The 26,431-nt window shown below is 43.8% G+C and overlaps 1 protein-coding gene across 1 annotated transcript; it reads right to left on the bottom strand.

Moving 5' to 3' along the window:
- Positions 1-765: 765 nt before the first annotated feature.
- LOC311291920 (uncharacterized protein) lies at positions 766-26,431 on the bottom strand. The gene is made up of 5 exons (XM_084411276.1): positions 26,323-26,431; positions 13,060-13,142; positions 9,710-9,821; positions 4,652-4,733; positions 766-2,949 (listed from the first exon to the last, which is right to left on the bottom strand). The coding sequence occupies exons 2-5, from the start codon at positions 13,139-13,141 to the stop codon at positions 901-903; spliced, it is 2,325 nt and encodes a 774-aa protein (XP_084267402.1). The 5' UTR covers position 13,142; positions 26,323-26,431; the 3' UTR covers positions 766-900.

The following is a 26,431-nucleotide window of genomic DNA, read 5'->3' as shown; positions in this document are numbered from 1 at the left end:
ATTTCGTGACGTTGTTTCACCGTCTCTTCTTTCAATATGGGTGAATAAAGATTGTATGTCGACGTTGTTGAACCAATGATGAATTATGCTTCGCTTTTGCAAATTGAATCAACGTTGATATCGTGACGTTGTTTCACCGTATTACCTTTCATCATGGGATAATGAGTCATGACAATGCTGACTGAATTTGTGATTAACTGTACACTAAAATATTGTTAACTGTCAAATTACTTGCAGCAATGGCTTAAACACATTTAATAAAAATATAACACATGCTCAAGATTGTAAAACAAGTTTTATTCTGAAAAAAACAAAAGTCTAAAAATACTTTCTAAAACAGATGAAAAACATCTCAAACTTTAAATTTCAGCATTTTCAAAGTAATGTTAAAAACCTGTAAAGCAAGTGTAAATAATGTTTATAATTTAATGTTTAATATCAAATGTATAATTTAATAATGTTCAATAATTTAATAATGTTCAATTGTATTGTATTGATTATTTGCTAGGCACAATTATTTCAATGCTCACCCTTTGAACATTTGAACATTATTTCAATAACATGTTCAACACAATTATTTTTAATTGATTGACAGCCCTAATTTATATGCAATTAAAATGCGATTAATTTCGATTAATTAATTACAAAGCCTCTAATTAATTAGATTAATTTTTTTAATCGAGTCCCGGCCCTAGAAATTATAAAGAAAATGAATAAAGAAAAATAATAATAAAAAATAACATTAAACAGTAAATTTTCCAGTCTTCCCCGGTTAAAGAGTCGCACTAGACATGGCTGTGTGTTCTTCTTGATGGTGTGGCCATGGGAGGTCTGCTACGCCACCTCCCCAGGGGAAGATGTTAGCTCTTGGAAAGTTGCGTAGCCGTCAGTGTGGGCTCCTTATGAGCCAGATGCTGAAGCTCCACGGTTTTTATTCATTTTGGTTTTAAAATCGTTGTAATTTTTAACTGGATCACCTTCAGCTAACTTGAACTCTTCTGCAAGCTCGCGTACCTTTTCAGCATCCAATACCTCACCATATATTGTATTTATCCACGAATTATACAGTCTGACTTCTCTGCCTATGACTTCTTCAAGGGGAGACGTTATACTAGCGGAAGCAGTTGGTTTGCTGGAAACTTCAGGTGTTGCTGAGCCGCTAAATCCACGTAGGTCCTTGTTAATCCAACTACCTCCTGTTGCCATTGAATGCTCTGTAAAAAGAAAATTCTCTCCTTTCTCTCTGGTGTCTGGGTTTGTGTTTTCAACCATTTCCACGGCCATAAGAATCAGAGGAAATGTCCGGAAGTTTCGAGCAGATTCAGCTATGACTGATGCAGTGAAATATGTGGTGTACATGGCCTCATCTAGCTGTAGGTAAGTTTGCTCTGCACGAAAAATATCTTTCACATAATTAGCATATTTTGTTTTTTTTATTTGAGCTCGAAGGTTTCCGTAATCTACTTTGTCTGTCTGTCCCTCAATAAGTTTCTTGACTTTATTCTTTCCCACATCATCTCTTTGATTTTGGTCAAGCCCTTTTCCAACTGGATACACATACAGACTTACAGGATCAACAACGTATATCCAGTCTTTGACCATCAGGTGTGTGAGCTCATCTTCTCCATCCTTTGCATAATGACGGATGATACTTCTGACATCTCCTGCTGTCTTAATCTCATAACACTTGGAAAGAACATTATTTAGTCCTTGCTGATCCGTTATCCACTTAATTTTAACCAGCTGGTTATTTTTATCTTTTTCTTTTACCCCTATTACATAATCCTGGTTTATGTTCTGGTTGGCTGTTACTCTTTGTGGAAGTGGCAGGTCTGCATGAAAGAAGGCCCAGGACAGAGCTTCAAGTTCATTAACAGCAGTTTTGTCAGCAGAGGATAACTTGTCAAAAACATTCTGGTCAATAAATCTGCGTGGCTCAGCAGGCCAGCTGTTTCTGTAGGTAACTTTAGTAGTACTTGTTGCTCCTTGACCGCCAGGCTTTGGGTTATTTTTTGGGGGGGCCTGTAGAAAGTTTCTTTCATTAGTAAAGACTTGCTCTCCTCTGCTGCCAGGCTCATTTCTGATAATTACGTCTCCGTTCCTATCCAGGGTTGCCACCACCTTCTTGCTGTCATCATTGTGTCTCCACTGCACCCCTTCTTCTGAGATCTCCTGGGTGATGATCTCTCCTGTGTGTCGGACCTGGAGCACAGCGCTCCTGAGGTGCAGCTCGGTCTCGATGTGGGCCGTCTCATGGAGCTCCCTCAGCAGGGCTTCAGCAAACTCTTCATCTGACCCCACCTCACAGGCCACCACACTGGTCGTTCTGATTCTGTGGCCCGTCCTGAAGGTGTGCTGAATGATTCTGGCGACGTCTCGAGCTGTGTACCCTGCCAGTCTCGTCTCTCCAGAGCTGTCTCTCTCACCGTGGCCTACCAGCGTCAGTCGGCTGTCCTCTGACAGAGGCACAGGGGCACCGTGGACCAGTCTGGGTCTCTGGTTTTCATCAAGAGCGTAGACAGAGGTCACTGCTGGACGTTTCTCATAGAGAGAAGCAGCAGCTTTTCTGACAGTAGGGTCATCCTGCATAATGAGGATCTGCTGGTGGTCATACTGTGTGCTTGGTGGAGTTAGGTCGAGAGGAACTGAGTCAGGCTGATTCATGACCTGGTAGATCTGGTGATTCTCCTGGTTTGTTTCTAAGACTGCTTTAAGGCCAGACACAGTTTGTCCATCTTCTGAAACTCTTCCAGATATCTTCACTACAGTGTCTCTGTCTGCTTCTGGTCCACATGAGCCATTGAACAGGCATTCTGTGCTGACTCTTACTGAGTAATGAGGATCCATGCTGGACTCCTGCTGGACTCTGTCCTCTGTTGGCTTGTCTTTGCCAGTCATGACCAGAAGTGTTCGGCTGTAGCTGTGTGAGATCTCTGAAGCACTGATCTTCTGTTCATCAACATGCAGGAAAATGAACATACAGTATATAAAACATTTAATATAAATAAAGATTGGGTCAAGATAATCATTTATGAAACATGTGGTATCTCACTCCATGTTTTCTGATGTTGAACTCTTTTAATAACTCGTTTTATTAATTTAACACTGTCTGTATGGGCAGAAATACAGGTGAAACTCGAAAAATTTGAATATCGCGCAAAAGTTATAATGTTGATGATTATGGCTTACAGCTTATGAAAACCCCAAATTGAAAATCTCAGAAAATTAGAATATTACATGAAAAAAAAAAGGATTTTACAGAAATGTATAATCATGCATATGTATATAGTTATATATACTAAATATATTAGTTTCACCTTTTAATTTGAATTACTGAAATACATGAACTTTTGCACGATATTCTAATTTTTCGAGTTTCACCTGTATGTGTCACTAGAAACTGAGTTTAGATTTGAATTTGAATTGCTCAATTTAAATTTTTGAATCATTTTAATGTATTAATTCCAATAATTTTTTAACTGACTGTATGAAACTGAAACTGAAAAAATGAAATGATATGAAATGAAACTGACTGTATGTAACGAACTGTGTGAAACTGAATTTGTTCCTCACTGAAAATCCATCCATCCATCGTCAACCCCTTATCCTGCGTACAGGGCCTCGGGGGGCTGGAGCCAATTCCAGCTCACATCTGGCGAAAAACGGGGTACACCCTGGACGGGTCGCCAGTCCATCGCAGGGCCACACATAGACAAACAACCACTCACACTCACACCTAAGGACAATTTTGGAGACACCTATTAACCTAGCCTGCATGTCTTTGGACGGTGGGAGGAAGCCGGAGCACCCGGAGAGAACCCACGCAGACACGGGAGAACATGCAGACTCCACACAGAAAGGCCTGGAACGACCAAAGTTCAAACCCATGACCTTCTTGCTGTGAGGCCACAGTGCTAACCCCACGCCGCCCCTCACTGAAAATGAATCTGTCTATTTACTTTCACATTAAGTTTTCACAAGTCAAATTCAAATTGTTGAAACACACATCCTGTTGAACTTGATGCTGATCTATTACAATTGTCACAGCCAGCACAACTGGATCACCGACCACTTGACATAATGTTGAGAGATTAATTCATTAAGGACTGAATGCATGCAAGAACTGAGATGCTGACAGAATAAGCACTTTTACTTTTGATACTTAAGTACATTTAATATGGAATACTTTTATAGTTTTATTTGAGTATAATGTTGAGGACGGTTTGGTAAATATGGTATATATTGTACTATATTAAAAGACAATTGTTCAGCGTTTAGTGCAAACAGTGGCAGAGTTTTTGCCCTTTGAACAGCATGCCTGGGATTTACATCCTGGTCAGGCTGAGCGCTCCACAGTCGCTCTACTACTGTTTATTTTCTTCTCCTAAGGAGGACAATAATGAATGTGACTGAGCAAGGTATTTCCCTCAAGTCTCAACTATGACTCCTGCTGCTAAATGCTGTCTCACCGCTTTCTCCTAGAGAATTACAGTACAGGTTTGTAGCCTGATATATTGTTACTATTATTATTAATCATTAAATTCATTTTCCAGTGACACATATTTCTTCCCATAGATTTGTATTCCAATATTGAATTCAGTTCTTCTAAACTCAGCGGTGTTTACTGGTTCTTCTTCTAAAATCCACCAACCTGTTCCTCCTGAGTGTCACAGGACGTAAAGCCCTCCTCACACTGCTGCCAATGACCCTGCACACTCTGGCCAATGTCCACCCTGAAAGAAGATGAACATGCTTATTATAGAGTCTGCGTTTACACAATAATTACTCTAGTTCATTAAAACCTGATAAAGACCATGTGAAAAGTTAATGACTTAAGATTGAGAGTACCTTCCCTAAGAAAGAAGAATAACAACACATTGGTATAAATGTATAATATTTTGCAAAATTAAACATTTTATTTGTATAAAAATGTCAATCCTTATTGACTCTGAAAGACATGATATACTGTAAGATCTTGGTTATTATTATTCCATACTATGATCGATACGTCTACTTGTGTTTTGTTTTTACTTCAACTTAATCTGTGGATTATTTATTCAGTTTATCAATTCATGAAGATAAGAAAACTGTGAAAAATGCCTGTTCACACTTGTTGATGTCATCGTATGTCTTCTTTTGATTTTAGACAATTAGTTGAACAAAACATGTTCAATTTAATATAACCTTAAGACAAAGGAAATTATTAATTATTAGAACATTATCGCTTTTGAGAGGCTGGAAACCATCAAATGTTTGGCATTTGTGCTTGGAAAATTACTACAATCAACTAATTGTCCTGGGGATTCTTTCACAACATCGATCATAACTTTTGAGAATGTTTTAAAACTACATCGGAGATGAACTGCTTTTTAAAGTTAGAATCCGCTACAATAATGGAATGAACCAAAGAACAGTAGGCGACAGGTGCTCATGGCGAGACTGGTCTTTTCAGCGGCATCAGTGCAGTGGTTTGGTCCGCACCACAGACTGTATAAAACAGGTGGATGTAGCCACCGTGATGTCACCCGCTGGTTTGTGGACTACCGTTTTGGAGCCTTGAGTTCGATATAGTGACCGTCGCCATCTTTGATTTTTGGAACCAAGTGACCATATTAGGACAAAAGGGTGGAGCTGTGGAGGGATATGCGTTACTATGCCTGACAGGTTGCCGTGGTAGCGACTTGTCAATCATCTTGTAGCCCCACCCTAAAGCCTCCCCTGCTTTCTGGTCTATGTTCCTCTAAATGGTGGATTATCTGGGTAGCCGTAAAAACGGCATTTGTGTGCAGGCAAGCGGCAGCGGTTCCGGCTTGTTTACTGCAGAATACACTGGAACAGTCACGTTTCTGCCGCGGTCTGCCGCCGCTTCTGTCGACGACGCTGATGAAAAAGCCGCGTCTGGGGAGGATGATACCTGCTCTCTTCTGGCATCGGGCAATGAGGATTGGGCGAGCTCTGTGGATCTCGCGCCCTCTGCTCGTGGACCGTCAGGCAAAAGAGGTAGCATCGAGACGGAGCTGATGCGTATACTCGCATAGAGCCTCTGCCTCGAGTGGTCAACGCCTGAGCTGCCTTCTCACAACCGGCTGGATGGATTCTTCCTTCCTGGGGATCGCGTTTCACCTGCGTCCAAACCGGCACCCTTTCTTCCTGAGTTACATGAAGAAGTCGCCAAGGCTTGGAACGCCCCCTTTTCAGCTCGAATGCGCTCTTCTGTTTCGCTGGCATTCTCCGCTGTTGACGATGCCAAAAACAGAGGATACCATTCGCTCCCGCCGGTCGAAGAGGCGATAGCGGCCCACCTTTGCCCGCCCTCCGTTGGACGGCGCGCTAAGCTGGCGCTACCGTCTAAAGCCTGCCGCACGACGTCAACCCTGCTCGGTTGCGCTTTCTCCGCCGCTGGGCAGGCTGCTTCAGCACTGCATACAATGGCCACCCTGCAAATTTTCCAGGCCGATCTCCTCCGTAAGTTGGACGAGAAAGGACCAGAAGCAATTTGCGTGCCAGACTTAAGGAGTGCCACGGAACTCGCTCTCCGCGCTACTAAGTCTGCTGCACAGGCCATAGGACGGAGCATGGCCTCTCTCACTGTGGCTGAGAGACACCTATGGCTGACGCTCTCGGAGATGTCTGAGTCTGAGCGCACCGCGTTCCTCGACGCCCCGCTTTCTTCTGCTGGCCTCTTTGGATCTTCCGTCAGTGACTTCGTGGAGAGATTCGCTGAGGTGCAGAAAGCATCACAGGCCATGAAGCACTTCCTACCGAAGCGCTCCAGTTCCGCAGCGGGCCGTGCAAAACCGCCTGCTCGGAGCTCACAGCCACAGCCTCCGCCCACCGCTGCCACTTCGCAGCGCCGACAGGCCCGAAGCTCGAGGCCGCGCTCTTGCTCAACTAGCCGCCGCCGCGCTCTTGCTCAACTAGCCGCCGCCCCGCTCCGCGTGGGCCACGGCCTAGGATTGCGGTGAAGCCCGAGGCCCCGAAGTCGTCCTAGCACGCCCAGGGAAACAACGGTGTTCAAGTCCCGCCGTTCAAGTCTATTCCTCGAAATGGTCAGTGTTTTCCAGCTGGTGCACAGCTCGTGGCATATCACCCCCGGACTGTGGGGTGACGGAGGTTCTCTCCTTCCTACAAGAGCTGCTGGATAAGGGCAGGACTCCTTCCACGCTCAAAGTTTATGTGGCGGCTATAGCAGCGTTTCCTAAACCAACGCTTGGTCAGTCAATAGGAAGGAACGATTTAGTCATCCGCTTCCTTAGGGGAGCTAGGAGGCTGAATCCTCCCAGGCCTCCCTCAGTCCCTGTGTGGGACCTTTCTACGGTGTTGGAAGCCATGAAAGGTGACCCATCCGAGCCTATCCAAACGATTGATTTTAAATACTTGTCTTTCAAGACAGTGTTTCTTCTGGCTCTCGCTTCGGTGAAGCGCATAGGTGACTTACACGCGCTCTCGGTGAGCGCGACGTGCATGGAGTTTGGGCCAAATGACTCGAGAGTCATACTCAAGCCTAGGCACGGTTATGTTCCAAAATCCCTCAACACACCGTTTAGGGCACAGGTCATTTCCCTGTCAGCCCTGCCGGTCTCTGACGAGGAGAGAGACGCGAGCTTCCTTTGCCCAGTCAGGGCATTAAGAGCTTATGTGTCTCGCTCGTCTGCCTTCAGGCAGACAGAGCAGCTCTTTGTTTCGTTCAGCGGGCGTTCCAAGGGACTAGCTGCATCGAAACAGAGCCTATCCAGATGGATAGTTGACGCTATAGCGCTAGCGTACACTTCCAAGGGCATGCAGTGCCCGTTGGGTGTCAGAACGCACTCCACGAGGGGCATGGCCTCATCGTGGGCTTGGTCCAGTGGGATTGCCTTGCAGGACATATGTATGGCGGCAGGCTGGGCCTCCCCATCTACTTTTATAAGGTTTTATAACCTAGAGGTTCCCGCCCTACAGGCCAGGCTGTTGTCGGTCTAAACGAATCAGTACTGTCTGTTTCGGATGCTATCGATTCAGAATACTGAGACCGCTGAGCGCTGCTCACTGATCGACCATAAATTGCTTATGGGCAAAATGTATAAGACCCGCAATTTCCTCATCAGTTCAGGCCGAGCCCGCCCTGTCTGTATGATGTGCTGTTAAGTAATTTGCGTCTGTGGGGCGCTGCTATATGTGGGAAAGTATGGCTTTGCCCCCCTCTTTTCCCGGACTCTCTGTGAGTTCTTTTAGTGATTGTGCACTAGATGAACCCCGGGCGTTTCGCCCTTGGGTCTTTGGTGTTAGATCCCAGCACGCACGGCGTTTTACATTGGGTCCCCTAGCGTAAGATACTTACGCAGTACGAGAGACCTCTCGTAAGAGAACGTACTCGGGTTACTAACGTAATCTTGGTTCTCTCTAGAAGAAAAACCAGATATCAGCTGCCTCCGAGCCTTATTTATAGGCCTAAGCCACGCCCGTTTCAGCGGGACGTGAGGCAGTGGGCGCGAAGCACCCTCATTGGGTCTGACGTCACGTTAGGCCTCGCTCGATAGGCTGATGCAGTTTTGCCGCAGGGCAGCCAATAGGCACGCGAGCCGTCTTGCCTATGTCTGCATGCTGCCGCAACGCGTTTTACATTATTACAAAAATTAAAGGATAATTTTTTGGCTTCAATATCTCACGGAAAAGGGATTTTCCCCCTAGTGTTAGATACTTACGCAGTACTCGTTCCCTCTTCTAGAGAGAACCGAGGTTACGTTAGTAACTGAGTACGATTCTGGAAACTCACAAATAGCGAGGATCAGTCTCTCCTCCAATGATTTGTGCTGCGCATCGTGTACAAAAAGTTTAAGACAATTCAACTTCGGCAGCGGGCGGGCGTGTGTGCGAGGCGAGCAGAACCGCGACAGCTTCACGGGAATGCACCCGCTTGTGCTCGACCACTTCACCTCACTGTAACTGGAACACTTGCTACTGAACACAGACTGTTTCTGCTGATCCCTGATAAAAGAAACCTGCTGATACCTGTTCAGAAAAAAACCAAGAAAACAGGACTCTGATGGTAACTGGTTTTAACAAGCTAGATAAAAGGTAATGCCCTGGCAGTGGCAAATAGCTTTGGTTTAATATTTGATTTGATTACATTAATGTTTAAGTTGAGATTTACAATAAATATTGTATTTCTACTGTGTAAAGGGAATACTGCTGGTAAAAAGCACATTAGGCTATTTGTTTAAAGTTTCTGCAAACCACATGTTATTGCACTTTTGTGCAGTACATTTAGATCAAAAGTGCGCAATACTTTAGAATTCAAAAACTTTAGAATTCATTATTCAATTTTGCGCGTAACAATGCGATTAATCGCGATTAATTGAAAGACAATCATGCGATTAATCACGATTAAAAAATGTAATCGTTGCCCAGCACTAATATTTATATATTTCTACATTTATTTATGTCGACTGTATGTTTGTCTACGTGTAGCACCTTATGACCAAAGCAAATTCCATTGCTTGACCACAAGTCAACCTTCAATGCTTCAAATATGGATGTTGCTGCAAAGAAGCTACAAGTTCTAAAACCTGGATGCTTCACACACATTTTAAACCCCAAAGTTAAAGTTAACCTTTGACCTTTTGCATATAAAATGTCATCCCATAATTCACCCTTGAGTCTAAGTGGACTTTTGTGCCAAAGGAAATGAAGTTCCATCAAGGCGTTCCTGAGATATTTCTCCAGATACCTTTGGTCTGAGGGGTTCTTTAGTCCTTCATGAAGCATGTGTTCAGACAGTCCTCTGAGGCGGTGCAGGGCAGCGATGTCGGGGCGGAGCTCCTGCCACTCATCTTTCACCTCTGAAACAAACATGTTATACTTTGTATGTAGGTGTTCCTAATGCTTATTTGCTGACGTCTTTATTAAAATGTCTGTTATATTTCAGCAGCTCAGTGAGTGTCTCCTGCAGTATTAACCCACACTTACTGTGACTGCATGAGTTAGTTTGGTATAGGAGTTTCCTCACAGTGTTTTGGTTAAAACAAATAAGGGCAGTTCAGTATTTAAAGAGATCTCTCCTGGTAAATGGGCTCTGGGGGTTAGGGTTAGGGTTAGGGTTAGGTTAGGTTACCTTAACACTTGGTCTGGGCCTCAGTCATTACAGTTCTTCTCAGTGGCTTTGGTACATTTCTCAGGTCAGAAGTGAAACTCTAAAATAAGCCCTACTTGTTCAACCTCCACATCATCTGGTCACTTCATAAAAGCAATTTCTCTTTTCAAGATATTGTAATTTGACACATTCATGCAAATGATTATGAACAACTGTCTGCTGTTGATCCCAATGTGTTATTACTGGTTCTCCGGTGAATAGTCTAACGGATAGTCTAATACAGTGCTTCTCAATCTTTTTTCAATGACGTACCCCCTATCATTTTTTTTTCTCAGCCAAGTACCCCCTGACCAGCCCCAATCACTTGAGATAGAAATAAAAGCTATGACTACTATATGCCATCATTATGAGATTTATTAAACAATGTAAATGAAAAACATTTGCAAAAATAAACATGGGCAATAATAAACAATGTATTATTACCGATAACCGATCATGCAGTTTAAGTACCCCTTGACTGGCCCCAAGCATGTTTGATAAAAGAAACCTATATAAATAATATATATATATACAGTGTGTATATATATATATGTTGTGTATAACATTTTAGCTCAAAAACACTTGTAATAACAACAAACAAAGCACTTATCTAATGCATGTGCTTAGTGCGAAACATGTGCTTGTGCTTCACTGAGGATCTTTGTCATCCTCGGTGGCAGGGAGGACACAGCAGTGATCAGACTCTTTTCCAGGCCCAGTCTGTTTCTCTGCTTTGTTTTGATAACAGTCATTGCAGAAAATGAGGCCTCACACAAATACGTGGATCCAAAGGGCAGTAGCTGCTGCAAAGCTTTTTCTCCCAACTCAGGGTATTCCTTTTTTACACACACCCAAAACTGCGTTACAGTGGAGTTTTCATATTTCATCCGTAGGCCATAGTCAGATGACACATCCAAGAGTTTTTCCTGGTGACAGAGAGGGAGCTTGTTTCTGCTTTCTTCTGACAAAAGAAATGGGTTTCTCACCCAACTGAGTTGTGCAGATTTCTCCTCCATGTCAGGAAAGTATGAGTTAAAACTCACAATCAGGTTGGCCAAATGTTCTTCTATGATGGACTTCACTGGTGCTCTCTCCACATCTTCCCTGGAGAGGAAAGCATCCACCTGAGAAAAGCAGGTGAGATCCCCCTGTACACATGCCCGTTTCCACAACTCTGCTTTCTTCAGAAAACCACCCACCTTGTCATACAGGTTCAGAACGTGGGTGTCCTTGCCCTGCAGACACACATTCAGCTCATTCAATTTGCTGAATATATCTGCCAGATAGCACAGCTTTGCAAGCCAATCTTTATCTTCAAACAGGGTGGCATATGGAGATCTTTGCTCTGACAAAAAGGTGTGCACCTCCGCCCGTAGTTCCAACAGCCTGTTCAGTATCCTCCCTCGAGATAGCCAGCGCACTTCTGTATGTAGCAGCAGTTGTGTGTGTTCAGCTCCTATGTCCTCACAAAGGCGGTGAAACAGTCGTGCATTGAGTGGCCTTGACTTTATAAAGTTAATCACTTTAATGCTGTCATTCAAAACGTCATGCAACACAGGACTTATATTTTTGGATGCAAGTGCTTCCCTGTGTATTACACAGTGATTCCACTGCACTTCTGGATGTTTACTTCTAATACGCGCCATGAGCCCTTTAATACGGCCTGTGATTGACGCGGCTCCGTCAGTGCATACACTCTTGCAGTTTCTCCAGTCCAGCTCGTTTTCAATGAAGAAATTATCCACAACATTAAAAAGGTCCTCTCCTGTTGTTTTCCCCTCTAAGCTCTTGCAGAAAAGTACATTTTCATAAATGTCGTCGATATCCACATACCTCACAAACGCAATGAGCTGTGCCTTGCCACTGACATCGGTCGACTCATCAAGCTGGATTGAAAATGCTTCGCCAAGTTTTCCCACAACTTGTTCAACAATATCCGCTCCCATTCTTTCTATTCTGCGGGAAACGGTGTCATTAGACAAAGGCACTGTTTTTAATTTATCCGCGGCATTTTTGTCCAGCATTGTCTCAGTTAATACAACAGCGGCTGGGAGTAACAGGTCCTCAGCGATCGTGAACGGCTTTTTTGCTTTAGCTACGAGCAGTGACACCGCATATGACGCCTGTAGTGCTTTGGCTGATGTTGTGGAGACTTTTCGCATTGTTTCCTGCGATGATCTAAACTCAGAAAGTTTTCTCTTGAAAAATTCTGGTGGCTTTCCAACATGACACTGATGTTTGGTGCTGAGATGTCTCTGGAGGTGCGCCGGTTTCATCGAGCTGTTTGCTAGTTTCTCCCCACAGAAAAAACACAATGCCTGGGGAGGGTTGCCGTTTGTTGCCGTGAATCCCATCAAAACATACCCCTCCTGATATTGACGGTATTTTGTTGGCTCCACTTTGGCTTTCTTTTTTTCTTCATCCTCCCTGTTCTTCGCTGTAACGTTAGTATTGCTACGTTTTAACCAGGATTTCATTTATGTTTGTTTAAGCAACTGGCTTCCCGCTCGGCGTGATTCAAATTCTTCTTCTCTGATTTAGGTAACGTTAGTTTACAATCACATTTTAAATATAAACATTTTTTATAAAAAAATGTGGTTTACATAAACATTTTATTAAACTTATTTTTCATAATCATGGATGATTTTGTATATCTTTTAAATTAATTAAAATTAATTAATTTTATTTATTTATTTATTATAAATCTCACGTACCCCCTACAGTACCGCAACGTACCCCTAGGGGTACGCGTACCCCCATTTGAGAATCACTGGTCTAATAGACTGAGAAAAACTGTAATACACTGATTTCACATATTGTTTCTTGTGTCAAGCTGTTTATTCACCTTATTACCTCGGTAACCGCTGGTGTTGCCAAATCAAATATTATTGAAACTTTAGAGATGTAGAAGAGAGCCTGAACGTGTTAAAATGTAAAATATTTCTTACCAAATAGTTCAGTGAGGCTGAGGAGGATGAGGAGGATCAGGAGACTCAGTGTCCTCCGGCTCTTTATCCGACCTGCCATCATTCTGCAAAACATTGAACACTTCTTATTATCAAAGTGATGCATCGACCCTTTCCAGGTACTTAACATCTGGTGTCCCTCTGCTGTCCTCCGGCTGCCGTCCTCAGATCCTCTCCTGATAGACAGAGAGCTTTACAGTAACCACTGACTGCTGCCAGTAACTAGTTACACAGTTATAGTTACGCAGAGAGAAAACTAAAGTAAAACTATCTTAATGCAGCAGCTCATGACAAACATGTTAGTTCATAATAATAATTACTCATTTAGATGACGCTTTTATCCAAAGCGCATTGAATCAAGCCCAGGTCTCCCACACGAAAGGCATGTGTCTAATCCACTGCTCCATCACCACCCAAACTATTTGCATGATGGAGACGTTACGTGGGCTGCCGTTTTACCATTTCACTGCAAAAGCGATTTGATTATCTTTATAGCCTCCAATCAAGAGCATTCATTTAAAACACTGGTTTGCAGAGCATCCCTACATTTAAATAAACTATTATATGTGATCTATAGTGATCAAGTCTTTTCTTTTAAAGGTTTTTTTTAGGCTTTTTGTCTTTAATCAGATAGTGCAGTTGGACTTCCGGTTTGGCGATGTAAGAGAGGGCAGCAGAGACGAGGACCTCCCAACCACACTCCTTTAAAACATACTTATGCGTCTTCTTTTTCTAATTTAATTGCTTTGCAATATAACATATAAGTACTACACCTAGTCCAGAAAGTGAAATGAGCAACTCTAAACAGAAGCAAAGTACTGCACAAGCAACACGGTCAGGTGCAACCCTAGCGGGTAAGCTAGCAGTAATGGCGGCTAATGACACCACTACTAGCAATAAGGACATACCTGTAAAAGACAATACGGATAACTTGACAATGAGTCAACTAGTCTCCGAACTATCAAAACAGCGGGCCAGTTTGAAAGAGGACATGGCAAGTTTAATTCAAGATTCAATAAAGCCGTTACAGGCCTCCCTTGAGACGCTACGTGAGACAGTTGGCTCGTTTCAGCACCGACTCACATCTACTGAAGTACTGGCCGGTGAAAACTTTGAAAGGTTAGCCGCCGCGGAAGCGACGATTAAATTCTTGAAGACACAGAATTCATCTCTTCTTGACCAAATTGACGATCTTGAGAATAGATCCAGAAGGGCTAATCTACGTATTATCAACATTCCGGAAGGCGCTGAGGACGGAAAAGACCCCATTGGACTTATATCTGGGCTGCTTAAAGATACCATGGAGAGCGTGTTTGACAAACCTCCTGAACTTGAGCGAGCGCATCGCGCGCCTCGCCCCAAACCTGGAGCAGGGCAATCTCCAAGACCATTTATTGTCTGCTTCCACCGATTTCAGGAAAAGGAAAAGGCACTTCACTGGGCCAGAAGACATGATACTAAATTCAACGGACTGTCACTGCGGCTATACCCGGATACAAGTGCAGCTTTAGCGAAGAAACGCGCCGGTTTCAAAGAAGTCAAACAATCCCTCTATCAAAAAGGCATAAAGTTTCAACTTCTGCACCCTGCACGTCTCCGTGTGAAATTCGGAGAGGAAACTCACACTTTTGATTCACCTGAGGCGGCCGAGGCTTTTTACAAACAACACGTCCTTGCAGAAGACTAAAGATGACTCTGGCCGTAATATGTTGTCTGTGAGCTTAAATGGCACATACAATATACTTCAAGCAATAAGGTGACTTTCTCTATCTATTCTTCTATCGCAATTTATCTAAAACTTCAAGAAAAGACGGCATGTTTGTTTTTGTTATTGACTTAAAACTCATTTAGTACATTGCGCAATATTGACGCTATGTTCTATTCAATGTAAATATTGTGGTTTGGAGTCTCTCAAGAAGATCGAGAGGTAAAGACTGGATAATCGGGAGCCATGCAATTCATATAGGTTTCTGCGGCTTGTTTCAGTTGGGGAAGCAAGCATTAGGAAAATGTTGGGAAGTTTGGTTCTAAGTTTCATTTATCCAAAAAGTTTTGGGAAAGTTTTGTTTTATGTTATGTTTTTATACAAACTGAATAGTGAGGAAACATTTATGTTGTTGTTTGCATTTTTGATCTGTGAACTCTTGGAAAATGTATATTGTTCATGTCTGATATGGCCGATTTAACTAAATCTCATAGGGGGTCGAAAGTTAGATTTGTTAGCTGGAATGTCAAAGGCCTAAATAGCCCAATCAAAAGAGGCAGAATTTTTGCATACTTAAAAAAATTTAAATCTGAAATAATATATTTACAGGAAACCCACTTACGCATTATCGATCATCTCAGAATTAGGAAACCATGGGTGGGACAAGTTTTCCACTCTAACTTTAACTCTAAGGCAAGGGGAACTGCCATTTTGATACACAAAAGCATTCAATTTACTGCCTCTGCTTCTATTGAAGATCCTCAGGGAAGATATGTTATTGTCTCTGGGATATTATATAATGTTCCTGTCGTATTAGTTAATGTATATGCGCCTAACTGGGATGATATGAGTTTTATTAATAAGCTAGTCTCTTTATTGCCAGACCTAAACTCCCATCTTATGATTTTTGGTGGTGACATAAACTGCGTAATGGATCCATCCCTTGACCGCTCTAATCCCAAATCTTTATCCCGTTCTAAGATGGCCCAAGCCTTATCTACATTTATAGAGCAAGTAGGGGCGGTTGATCCCTGGCGATTTCAGTTTCCACACAGCAAAGAATATTCCTATTTTTCACATGTTCATCACTCCTATTCAAGAATTGATTATTTTTTTATTGATAAATCTCTCCTTCCTTCTGTTGGACAAATCGAATATCTACCTATTGTGGAATCAGACCATGCTCCTTTGCAATTAGACCTTATTTGCAATTTGAGGTATAACGAACGGCCTTTGTGGAGACTAAACACGGCCTTGTTATCAGATCCTGCGTTTTGTACATTTGTGTCAACAGCTATAGACAATTTCCTATTACATAACAGGTCCGAATCTATTACAGCATCTACATTATGGGAGACACTTAAAGTAGTTATTAGGGGAGAAATAATTTCATATACCTCAACTCTCAATAAAAATAGTAAACAAAAACTGGACGATTTAATTGATTCTATAAGAACGGTAGATTACCTCAACTCTACGTCTCCATCACCTGAACTTTATAAAGAGAGGTTGAACCTTCAAGTTCAATACAATCTGTTATCAACAAATAAAACTGAATGGTATTTATCACGTTCTAAAGGTTATATTTATGAACATGGAGAAAAGGCAGGTCGACTTCTAGCCCACCAGTTAAAATCTAAAGCTGCCTCTCAACTTATACCTCAAATTTCGAACAGTAATAATGATTTAATAGTTAATCCAATTGAAATTAATAACACTTTTAAGAACTACTTCTCAAATGTGTATACTTCTGAAAGCCCTGACTCTAACTCTGAAATTTTAGATTTTTTTAATAATATTGATATACCCACCCTCAATTCTGTGCAGAAAACTCATTTGGATCAGCCCATACAAATAAAAGAGATTTTAAACTCGATCACATTAATGCAGAGCAAAAAAACTAACACCCTGATGTTTATCCGATAGACTTTTATAAAAAAATTGCAGATAAATTAGCCCCTATTCTTCTTGATATGTTTGAGGACTCATTGGAAAAGGGTAGCTTGCCACAAACCTTGAATGAAGCAAACATTATACTCGTACTAAAACCTGGAAAAGATCCCCTGAAATGTAACTCTTATAGGCCAATCTCTCTCTTAAACTCAGATGTAAAAATTTTGGCAAAAATCCTTGCTTTACGATTAGATACAATAATAGAGAATTTGATTTCAAAAGACCAAACAGGATTTGTCAGAGGTCGACACTATTTTAGTAATATCCGGAGATTGTTAGGGGTAATACACTCGCCTAAACTTTCTCAGGACCCTGTCCCTAAGGTAGTCATCTCGTTAGATGCTGAAAAAGCATTTGACAGGGTGGAGTGGAAATATTTATTCTTTGTGCTGGAAAGATTTGGATTTGGTACATCTCACTGATTAAGTTATTATATTTTTCCCCTAAAGCATCTGTAATTACGAATAGAGTATGTTCAAAGTATTTTCCCCTATCACGGGGTACAAGACAAGGATGCCCTCTTAGCCCTTTACTTTTTACTTTAGCCATCGAGCCCCTATCTATAGCATTAAGACATTCACAGTATTTTACTGGCATCAGCTGTAGGGGCATAGAACATAGAGTATCCTTATATGCCGATGATATGCTGTTGTATCTTTCAGATCCGATCTTATGTATTCCACAGGTAGTTAAAATTTTGAAACAATTTGGAACTTTCTCAGGCTATAAACTGAACTTTTCGAAAAGTGTTTGTTTCCCCATAAACAGTAAGGGCCTCCAGATTTCGAATACCGATATACCTTTTCAGTTGTCTATAACGGGTTTTAGATATTTAGGTATAAACATCACACAGGGATTCCCTAACCTTTACAAAGAGAACTTTGTCCCTCTAATTGACAAGTTAAAATTAGACCTCCAAAAATTGAATTTGCTATTTCTCTCTCTTGCAGGTAGAATTATTTGTGTAAAAATGAACATTTTACCAAGATTCTTGTACTTGTATGTAATGCATTCCAATATTTTTAACAAAATCCTTTTTTCAGAATTTAGACAGACTTATTTCATCATTTATATGGGGTGGAAAAACACCTAGGATTAGGAAGGAATTTCTCCAGAGACAGAAATCTCAAGGCGGTTTAGCGCTTCCTAATTTCAGGTATTATTATTGGGCTGCAAATATCTCGAAAGTACTTTATTGGCTTCAGATCCCCAAAGATGTCTGGTGTATCTCAGAGGCAAACTCCTGTACCTCATCATCCCTTCCTTCTTTAGCTTTATCTAAATTGCCCCTTTGTATTTCTATGTATACTCAATGCCCAATCGTCGCAAATACTCTCAAGATTTGGTTTCAATTTAGACAATGTTTTGGTTTTAAGGACTTCCTCATAGCCAGCCCTATATGCAAAAATCACCTATTCCTTCCAGCTCAATTGGACTCAGTCTTCAGTCAGTGGCAACAGACAGGTCTTGTTAAATTGAGTGATCTTTTCATTGAGGATTTTTTCACCTCTTTTTCTAACCTTTCCTCAAAATATAATCTGCCAAGATCACATATGTTTAGATATTTTCAGGTTCGTCATTTAATTCAAAATCTTTGTCCCACATATCCATCCATTCCTCCCAGTACAGAATTGGATGCAATTTTAAACATTCCCTTACATTTGAAAGGAATAATTTCTAATATATATAATATTCTAATGTCGATAAAAAATATTAATCTAGATAAAATCCGTGCAGAGTGGACAAAAGATTTGGCAGTGGATATTTCAGAGGAAACCTGGAATAATGCATTATCTAGAGTGAATGGAACAACCTCCTGTACTCGCTTGGGTTTAATCCAGTTCAAGGTCCTCCACAGACTTCATTACAGCAAGGTTAGGCTGTCTAAGATATACGCAAATGTGGCTGATACATGTGAAGGTTGTCGCTCTGCTAAAGCAGACCTTGCTCATGTTTTGGACTTGTCCCAGACTGCTGGATTACTGGACGGCTATATTTAAAATTTTGTCTGAGGCATATGTTAAGGATATCAGGCCTAGTTTTGAGATGGCTGTCTTTGGAGTGCCTGAACAAGATGTGATCATGTCCAAAAAGTGTCAGGACGCATGCGCTTTTGCATGTCTTTTGGCTCGTAGAACATGTAGCAAAGGCCCACAGGTCGGCTCAAACCCATCCAGCACCCCACCAGTCCCCCACCAGTCAGCTGTTTTAAGTGAACAAATTGGAGCTGGCTCCCGTCTGAGATCCAAAAAACAAAGCATGACACAGAACAAAATCACCCTTACACTAATTACTTTTACTAATTGTTAATTACAGTGTGTCCATATAGAGTGGTGATATTATTTATTAACCATACTATTTCATTTCATTAGTAGGGTGTTATTTTGTAACCATCTTATATTTTGTTTTGCAGATGAAAAATCTTGCAGCTTTATTTCTAGCAAAAGCTAAGAATGTAATTCAGGCAGTGAGCCGTGCTGAAAGAGCCGCTCTCGGGAAGGACGGATCTATATGATCCAGTTCATAATTCCCATCACCAGTGATCCAGTACCTGACACCATAACCCAAACTAAATACCCTTAACTTGTGTGCGGCCTCCAGGTTGTTACTATTAATGCTTTAATATTACATTTACGATCATTCGTGATGTTACTACCAGTTTTACACATGCTCGATTAATACTTTTATTACCACTGTAGAAACTTTATGGTAGTTGTGCTCTTTAAAAAGCCTCTGCACCCGTTAAAACATGAAGCCCAGAGGTGAGAGCTGTTAGACAGTTTATTGTCCTTTCAAAGATTTTCACTTATGTAGCTGACTGACAGATGATTTAAAGGTGCCCTACAATGTGTTGAAATAATATTTTAATTTTGTCTCTGATATCTACATAGAGGGTATGTGCCTTATTTAAGGGCATTTAAAATGGTTTTACAGGTCCATTTTCAACTCTATAAATTGGCCCTAGAATGAAATGGTCTGTTCCCTTTCAAGGGAACTCGCGTTGCGTCGAGATTGACGCTATGGGAGCGCTTTGCATGATGATGTCTTGAAGCACATGTAAAATCAGTCCAATGGCGTGGCGGAACGTCAGATGCGGGTGACGTCACGTACCAGGAAACTATAAAGCCTGCTTGAAAACAGAGAGCGACAGCTTCTGTGTCTTCAGTAGCGCTTGATGTGAAATCTGTCTCTGTCTATTTATTGTTGTATTGTCACCATTATGTCCAGCGATCAGTTCAGAATGTGTGTGCATCCCTGCCCGCGTTTTATTACGGGTAGGGACACTCACGTTTTGTGCCTTGTTTGTTTGGGAGAGGAGCATGCCCAGTCAGCACTCGAGGGTGCTGACTGTGTGCATTGCGAGGCGCTGCCCATGCGCTCGCTCCGATCCCGACTGAGTTACTTCCGGGAAGCTCGCGTCCCCCAGGGCTCGGGTCCCGCTGCTGCCGAGGCACAGCGGCGTTCTCAGTCCTGGGGTTCGCAAATGGATCTATCAGCGGGGTCTGAGACGGGTTCTGCCCTATCTCAGCCCTTACCTGATAGATCCGGTGTCTGTCATCAGGGTTCGGAAGCACGCGCTGCGGTTTCTTCCGCCCCGATGATGGAACAAACACTGCATTTACATTTACATTTACATTTATTCATTTAGCTGACGCTTTTATCCAAAGCGACTTACAATTGCTATATATGTCAGAGGTCGCACGCCTCTGGAGCAACTAGGGGTTAAGTGTCTTGCTCAGGGACACATTGGTGTCTCACAGTGGATTCGAACCTGGGTCTCTCACACCAAAGGCATGTGTCTTATCCATTGCGCCACACCCCCCTGCAGTTGTCCAGTTCTGAGGAACTGGATGTTGTTAGTGTTGAGGCTGAGTCTGAGGATGCCCCACCTTAGTCTCATGCATTTGAAGAATTGCTGGAAGTAGTGACAAGAGCAGTCGATAGACTTTCCATTGAGTGGCCATCTGATATACAGGACGTTCGTTCAAAAAGCAAACTTGACGAACGCTTCCTGCCCTCACGTGCACAACCACAACGCCGAAATCTGCCGTTTTTCCCCGGTCTCCACGCTGAGGTGTCGAGATCGTGGGGGAAGCCAGTATCATATAGAGTTTTTAATACACAAACATCCAATTACTCTTCTATTTCTGGTTATAAAGAGCATGGTTATGGGGAGATGCCGAAGGTGGAAGAGACACTCGCGAGCTATCTCTCTCCAGCGACGGCATCTTCCCTAAAACCTTCAGCATTGCCTAATAAGCCCCTCAGAGTTACATCTTCTCTGGTGGGCAAGGCTTATTCCGCGTCTGGTCAGGCTGCAGCGTGTTTACACACGATGTCTTTACTGCAGGCTTATCGGGCGGAATTATTGGGGGATCTCGATGAGGGCGGGGGTATTGGCCCAGATATGGTGTGTGAGCTCCGTAGAGCCACAGATTTGTCTCTCAGGGCCACCAAGGAGACGGTTAAATCTATCGGCCGGTCTATGGCAGCCCTGGTGGCTACTGAGAGGCATCTGTGGCTCAATTTGAGCAACATTAAAGATAAGGAGAAGAACTTTTTGATGGATGCACCTGTTGCTGCGTCTGGGTTATTTGGTAACGCTGTTAATACTGCAGTTGAGAAATTTCAGGAAGCTTCTAAACACGCTGCAGCGTCCCAAAAATTGCTCCCCCTCCACTCACATCCTGAGGCTGCTGTGCGGGAACAGCCTCAGACTTCGAGCTCCCATAGGGCATCTCAAAAGCAGAGCGTTTCCGCCCGTGCTCCCCCGCACAGACCTCGGGGACAGGGAGGACGTTCTCAACCCCAGCCTTCGAAGGGTAGAGCGGATCTGAGGACCGTTATTACCGCTAAGAAGGCTGCGGGGAAAAGATCCTGACGCTCGAGGGCTCAGGACCATGAGGGTAGTCCCCCCTGAAGTAGAGCGGTCCTCCTCTTACGGTGCCCGTCTCTTCTGTGCCCTCAGGGGACCGTTCTGCCAACCCTGCCGCCTTCGGTGTTTCAGGGCGCAGCGGTCTCAGGCGAGCACATATCTCAAGGACCACCCGGAAACGTAGTGGCCTCGGGATGCCCACCCCCTCTGAGGAGGGTGTTAGAGCAGTCTGTTCAGTCGTTCCCTGCCGGTGCGCCGTTACAGGGCGACGAACCGACTACTCAACAACAACAAAACCCAGAAGTCAGTCTCGAGAGACTGATACCTTTAGTAGAATCTTTGGCAGCGTGGAAGCTACTGCCGAATGTTTCTCGTTGGGTCCTGCAGACCGTAGGGAAAGGGTACCAAATACAGTTTGGCTCTCGCCCACCTCGGTTTATGGGGGTCCTACCCACAGTGGTGGACCCCGAGCAGATTCTGGTTATGGAACAAGAAGTGAACACTCTGTTAGAGAAGGGGGCCATAGAATATGTACCTCCCTCCGACAGGGAAACCGGGTTTTACAGTCGGTATTTCATAGTTCCAAAAAAGGACGGGGGTTTGCGTCCCATTCTGGATCTTCGAGTTCTGAACGAGTCTGTGATGCAACTCAAATTTAAAATGTTAACACTGAGACAGATTGTGCCACAAATCAGGTCCGAGGACTGGTTTGTCATGATAGATCTCAAAGACGCATATTTCCATATCTCTATCCGTCCTTGTCACTGGAAGTTCCTGAGGTTTGCTTTCGGGGGCAAAGCATACCAATATCGAGTTCTTCCATTCGGTCTAGCCCTATCACCCCGCACTTTCACGAAATGCGTGGATGCAGCTCTGGCGCCTCTGCGCCTCCAGGGCATTCGCATAATGAACTATATCGACGATTGGTTGATTTTAGCTCAGTCGCGTCAGTTGGCGGTTCAACATCGAGATGTCGTTCTCGCACATATGAAAGAGTTGGGGTTACGGTTGAACACCAAGAAGAGTGTGCTCACTCCTCTCCAGAGGACCACTTTTCTAGGCGTGGTATGGGACTCAGTGCTGATGCAGGCGCGCCTGTCACCTCCACGCATAGAGTCCATCCTTGCAGCTGTGAAATATGTAAAGCTAGGCCAGCTAATCACTGTCAAACACTTCCAGAGACTGTTGGGTCTCATGGCAGCAGCTTCCAACGTGATACCTTTTGGACTGTTGTACATGAGGCCCCTGCAGTAGTGGCTCAGGACCAGGGGGTTCTCCCCGAGGGGCAACCCATTTCGCACAATCAAGGTCACGCGGCGATGCCTACAATTCGGTTATGTGAAAACCTTGACCTTGGTTATGTGGAAGAAACCCTGGTTCCTGTCCCAAGGCCCGGGGTTGGGAGCTCCTTGTCGTCGCAAACTGCTAACGACGGATGCTTCCCTCACAGGTTGGGGAGCGATTCTGGAGGGTCGCTCATCTCAAGGTCTGTGGGAAGACCATCATCGTTCATGGTATATAAATCGCCTGGAGATGTTGACTGTTTTCCGGGCTCTGAGGAGCTTTATCACAGATCTCAGGGGACACCATGTGCTCGTACACACGGACAACACTTCGGTAGTCGCCTATATAAATCACCAAGGGGGTTTGCGCTCACGCCCATTATGCAATCTGGCACGCCATATCCTCTTGTGGTCCCAGGGGAAGCTGTTGTCACTCAGGGCAGCTTACATCCCTGGGGTCCAAAATGTAGGAGCAGACATTCTGTCGAGACAGGGGCTGAGGCCCGGGGAATGGAGGCTCCACCCCGAGGTGGTGGAGCTGATATGGAGGGAGTTTGGCCAAGCACAAGTGGATCTGTTTGCGTCTCGAGAGACGTCTCACTGTCCACTTTGGTTCTCCCTCACGCATCCAGCTCCTCTGGGACTGGATGCTATGGTACAGACGTGGCCGAGGCTGCGTCTGTACGCTTTTCCCCCAATCGCTCTGCTACCGGGAGTTCTGGACAGAGTTCGCAGGGACCGGGTTTGTCTACTTCTTAAAGCCATGCGCTGGCCGGGCAGAGTATGGTTCCCCGATCTCGTGTCTCTCCTCGACGGGCCTCCTCTGGAGCTACCCGTCAGGGGGGACCTTCTGTCCCAAGCAGAGGGCTCGATATTTCACCCCCGACCAGAACTGTGGAACCTGTGGGCTTGGCCTCTGAGGGGGCCCAGCTCATAGAGTCAGGTCTCAACCGTCGGTTGGACCCAGTTAACTGCCCAGTTGGTACAGTGCTGGAGTTCCTGCAAGAGCGGTTCACTGCAGGTCTGACCCCGTCCACTCTAAAGGTCTATGTGGCGGCCATAGGTGCTTACCACATTCTTTTGGGTGGAATGTCTGTGGGGAAAGACCCTTTGGTATCTCGTTTCCTTCGTGGCACTTTGAGGCTGAGGCCTGCAGTTCGCTCTAGGGTGCCTCCATGGGATTTGTCCATTGCTCTACAAGGCCTTTCCCTGGCCCCTTTTGAGCCTATTGAGGAGGTTCCGGCTAAGTTTCTGACTCTGAAAGCTCTCTTCCTCCTTGCTATTTCTTCTCTTAAGAGAATAGGGGATCTTCAAGCACTGTCGGTTGCTCCGTCATGTTTAGAGTTTGCACCCGGTATGGTCAAGGCATTTCTGCATCCAAGACCGGGTTATATCCCCAAGGTCCCCACTAATGTGGCTAGACCTATTGTACTGCAGGCCTTCTGTCCTCCTCCCTTTCAAAATGCGGACCAGGAGACGAATAATTTGCTTTGCCCAGTATGGGCATTAGACGCCTATGTCCACAGAGCTGCCCTGTGGCGTAAATCCGATCAATTGTTTGTGTGTTTTGGTTCCCGAATAAAGGGTCCCCGGTGTCTAAGCAAAGGATGAGCAAGTGGGTGGTTGAGGCCATCTCACTTGCTTATGAGGCGGCTGGGCAGCCTTTTCCTATGGCTGTCCGGTCCCATTCGACTAGGAGTATGGTGGCCTCCAAAGCCCTTTTTTCAGGAGTTTCACTTCAGGACGTTTGTGATGCCGCAGGCTGGTCCTCACCGCACACTTTTGTCAGATTTTACTCTCTGGACCTGGACTCTTCTCCAGGGTCTCAGGTTCTGTTATCCTAGTGCTGCTCTTCATGATTTCACACAGGACAGACACTGGTAGCTATGGTGGCGTTGGTATAGACGTTCCCATAGCGTCAATCTCGACGCAACGCGAGTTCCCTTGAAAGGGAACGCCTCGGTTACGACTGTAACCTTGGTTCCCTGAAGAGGGAATGAGCGTTGCGTCACCTTGCCATATCTCCTTCATGCCTGTCAGCGGCTACTTCAGACTTTACGAAGCTGTCGCTCTCTGTTTTCAAGCAGGCTTTATAGTTTCCTGGTATGTGACGTCACCCACATCTGACGTTCCGCCACGCCATTGGACTGATTTTACATGTGCTTCAAGACATCATCACGCAAAGCATTCCCATAGCGTCAATCTCGACACAACGCGAGTTCCCTCTTCAGGGAACCGAGGTTACAGTCGTAACCGAGGCGTTTTTACCTTATTTGGAAGGGTCATGAATAGTAATGAGGAGTTCTGCTCTGATTGGCTGTTTCACTGCGGGCTCATTACAGTAGCTCAGAGTGACAGCAAACAGGTCCCTGATGTCCAGCGTGACAATGGAGAGATTACGCGTACAACCATACATGTTTGAGCCTGTTTCAGATGAAGATGCCGATTTTGAGGAACAACCAGTTGTTTTAAGATTGGAAATGGACGCTTCTGAGTGGTAAGTTTATTTTTTATTTTCAGTAAGAACTTAACTGTCACATCAATTCTAGAAGTTCCACCTAAACGTTAACTAGCATATAGCATTAACTTTACACATTAACTCGTAACGTCATTGTCACGTTTTCATGGACTTTCAGTTTGTTTTCACCTTCATCACTGTCTTCAACTGTTTAGTTAATTATCAATATCATCATTAGTTCAGTGTCTGCACCTGTCTAGTATAATCAGTTCATTTGTAATCATCGTCATCACCTGTTCTGTTCTCATCATCTGTGTATTTAAGTTCTCCCTTCTCACTCTTCAGTTGTCGGTCAATGTTTGTGTTAGCACTCTGTTTGTGCACGCACACTGTTCCGTGTATTCTTCAGTTTAAATAAATATTGAGTGTTTTGGATCTCTGCCTGGAGCTTCATCTTCTTCTACCCTGAGACGTTACAGTCAGCAGTCACAATTCTATTTTTAGCATGGTAAAAACATGTAAATTATTATAATGTCACCGTATAATTTTACGATAGGTTTTTCACGTTGAATCACGAACAAAAAACAGCGAACTGTGTAGCGCGTAAATGTGTTATTTGGAAAGTATTGGAAAGGCGTACATATTAATGATCCCAACTGTTGCGTCACAGTCCGTGTTATGTGGAGATTCGCCTGTTTTTCAGGGGTGTTTCTCAAAAACGAGATTTAAATAAGAAGGAGAAAACAATGGTGTTTGAGACTCACTGTATGTCATGTCCATGTACTGAACTCTTGTTATTTAACTATGCCAAGATAAATTCAATTTCAAATTCTAGGGCACCTTTAACAGCTAAAAGGCAAAAGAAAACAATAATCAGTGAACAAAGATATTCTAATAAATCTTAATCAGAGCACTCATTCAACATTGAACAAAGAAACATCATTAACTATAACAAATATCCATAACTTACCCAAATATTGCGTCCGGTGCTCAGCCAACGGGGAAAGCTGGGCAATATAAGGTGCAGTCCGACTCTCTGCAGCAAACACAGGGACAGACTGAGCAGGGCTTCATCCAGG

Source organism: Rutilus rutilus (assembly GCF_951802725.1).
Source record: "Rutilus rutilus genome assembly, chromosome: 6".
Classification (NCBI taxonomy): domain Eukaryota; kingdom Metazoa; phylum Chordata; class Actinopteri; order Cypriniformes; family Leuciscidae; genus Rutilus; species Rutilus rutilus.
Note: the sequence above shows the minus strand (reverse complement) of the source record. Positions and strands in the feature narration are given on the sequence as shown.

Coding starts and splice junctions, on each gene's coding strand:
- LOC311291920 (XM_084411276.1), bottom strand. CDS start 13,141: ATGATGGCAGGTCGGATAAAGAGCCGGAGGACACTGAGTCTCCTGATC. Junction 4,734..9,709: donor AAGAACCCCTCAGACCAAAG/GTATCTGGAGAA, acceptor ATCTTCTTTCAG/GGTGGACATTGGCCAGAGTG. Junction 2,950..4,651: donor GTGACACTCAGGAGGAACAG/GTTGGTGGATTT, acceptor GTTGATGAACAG/AAGATCAGTGCTTCAGAGAT.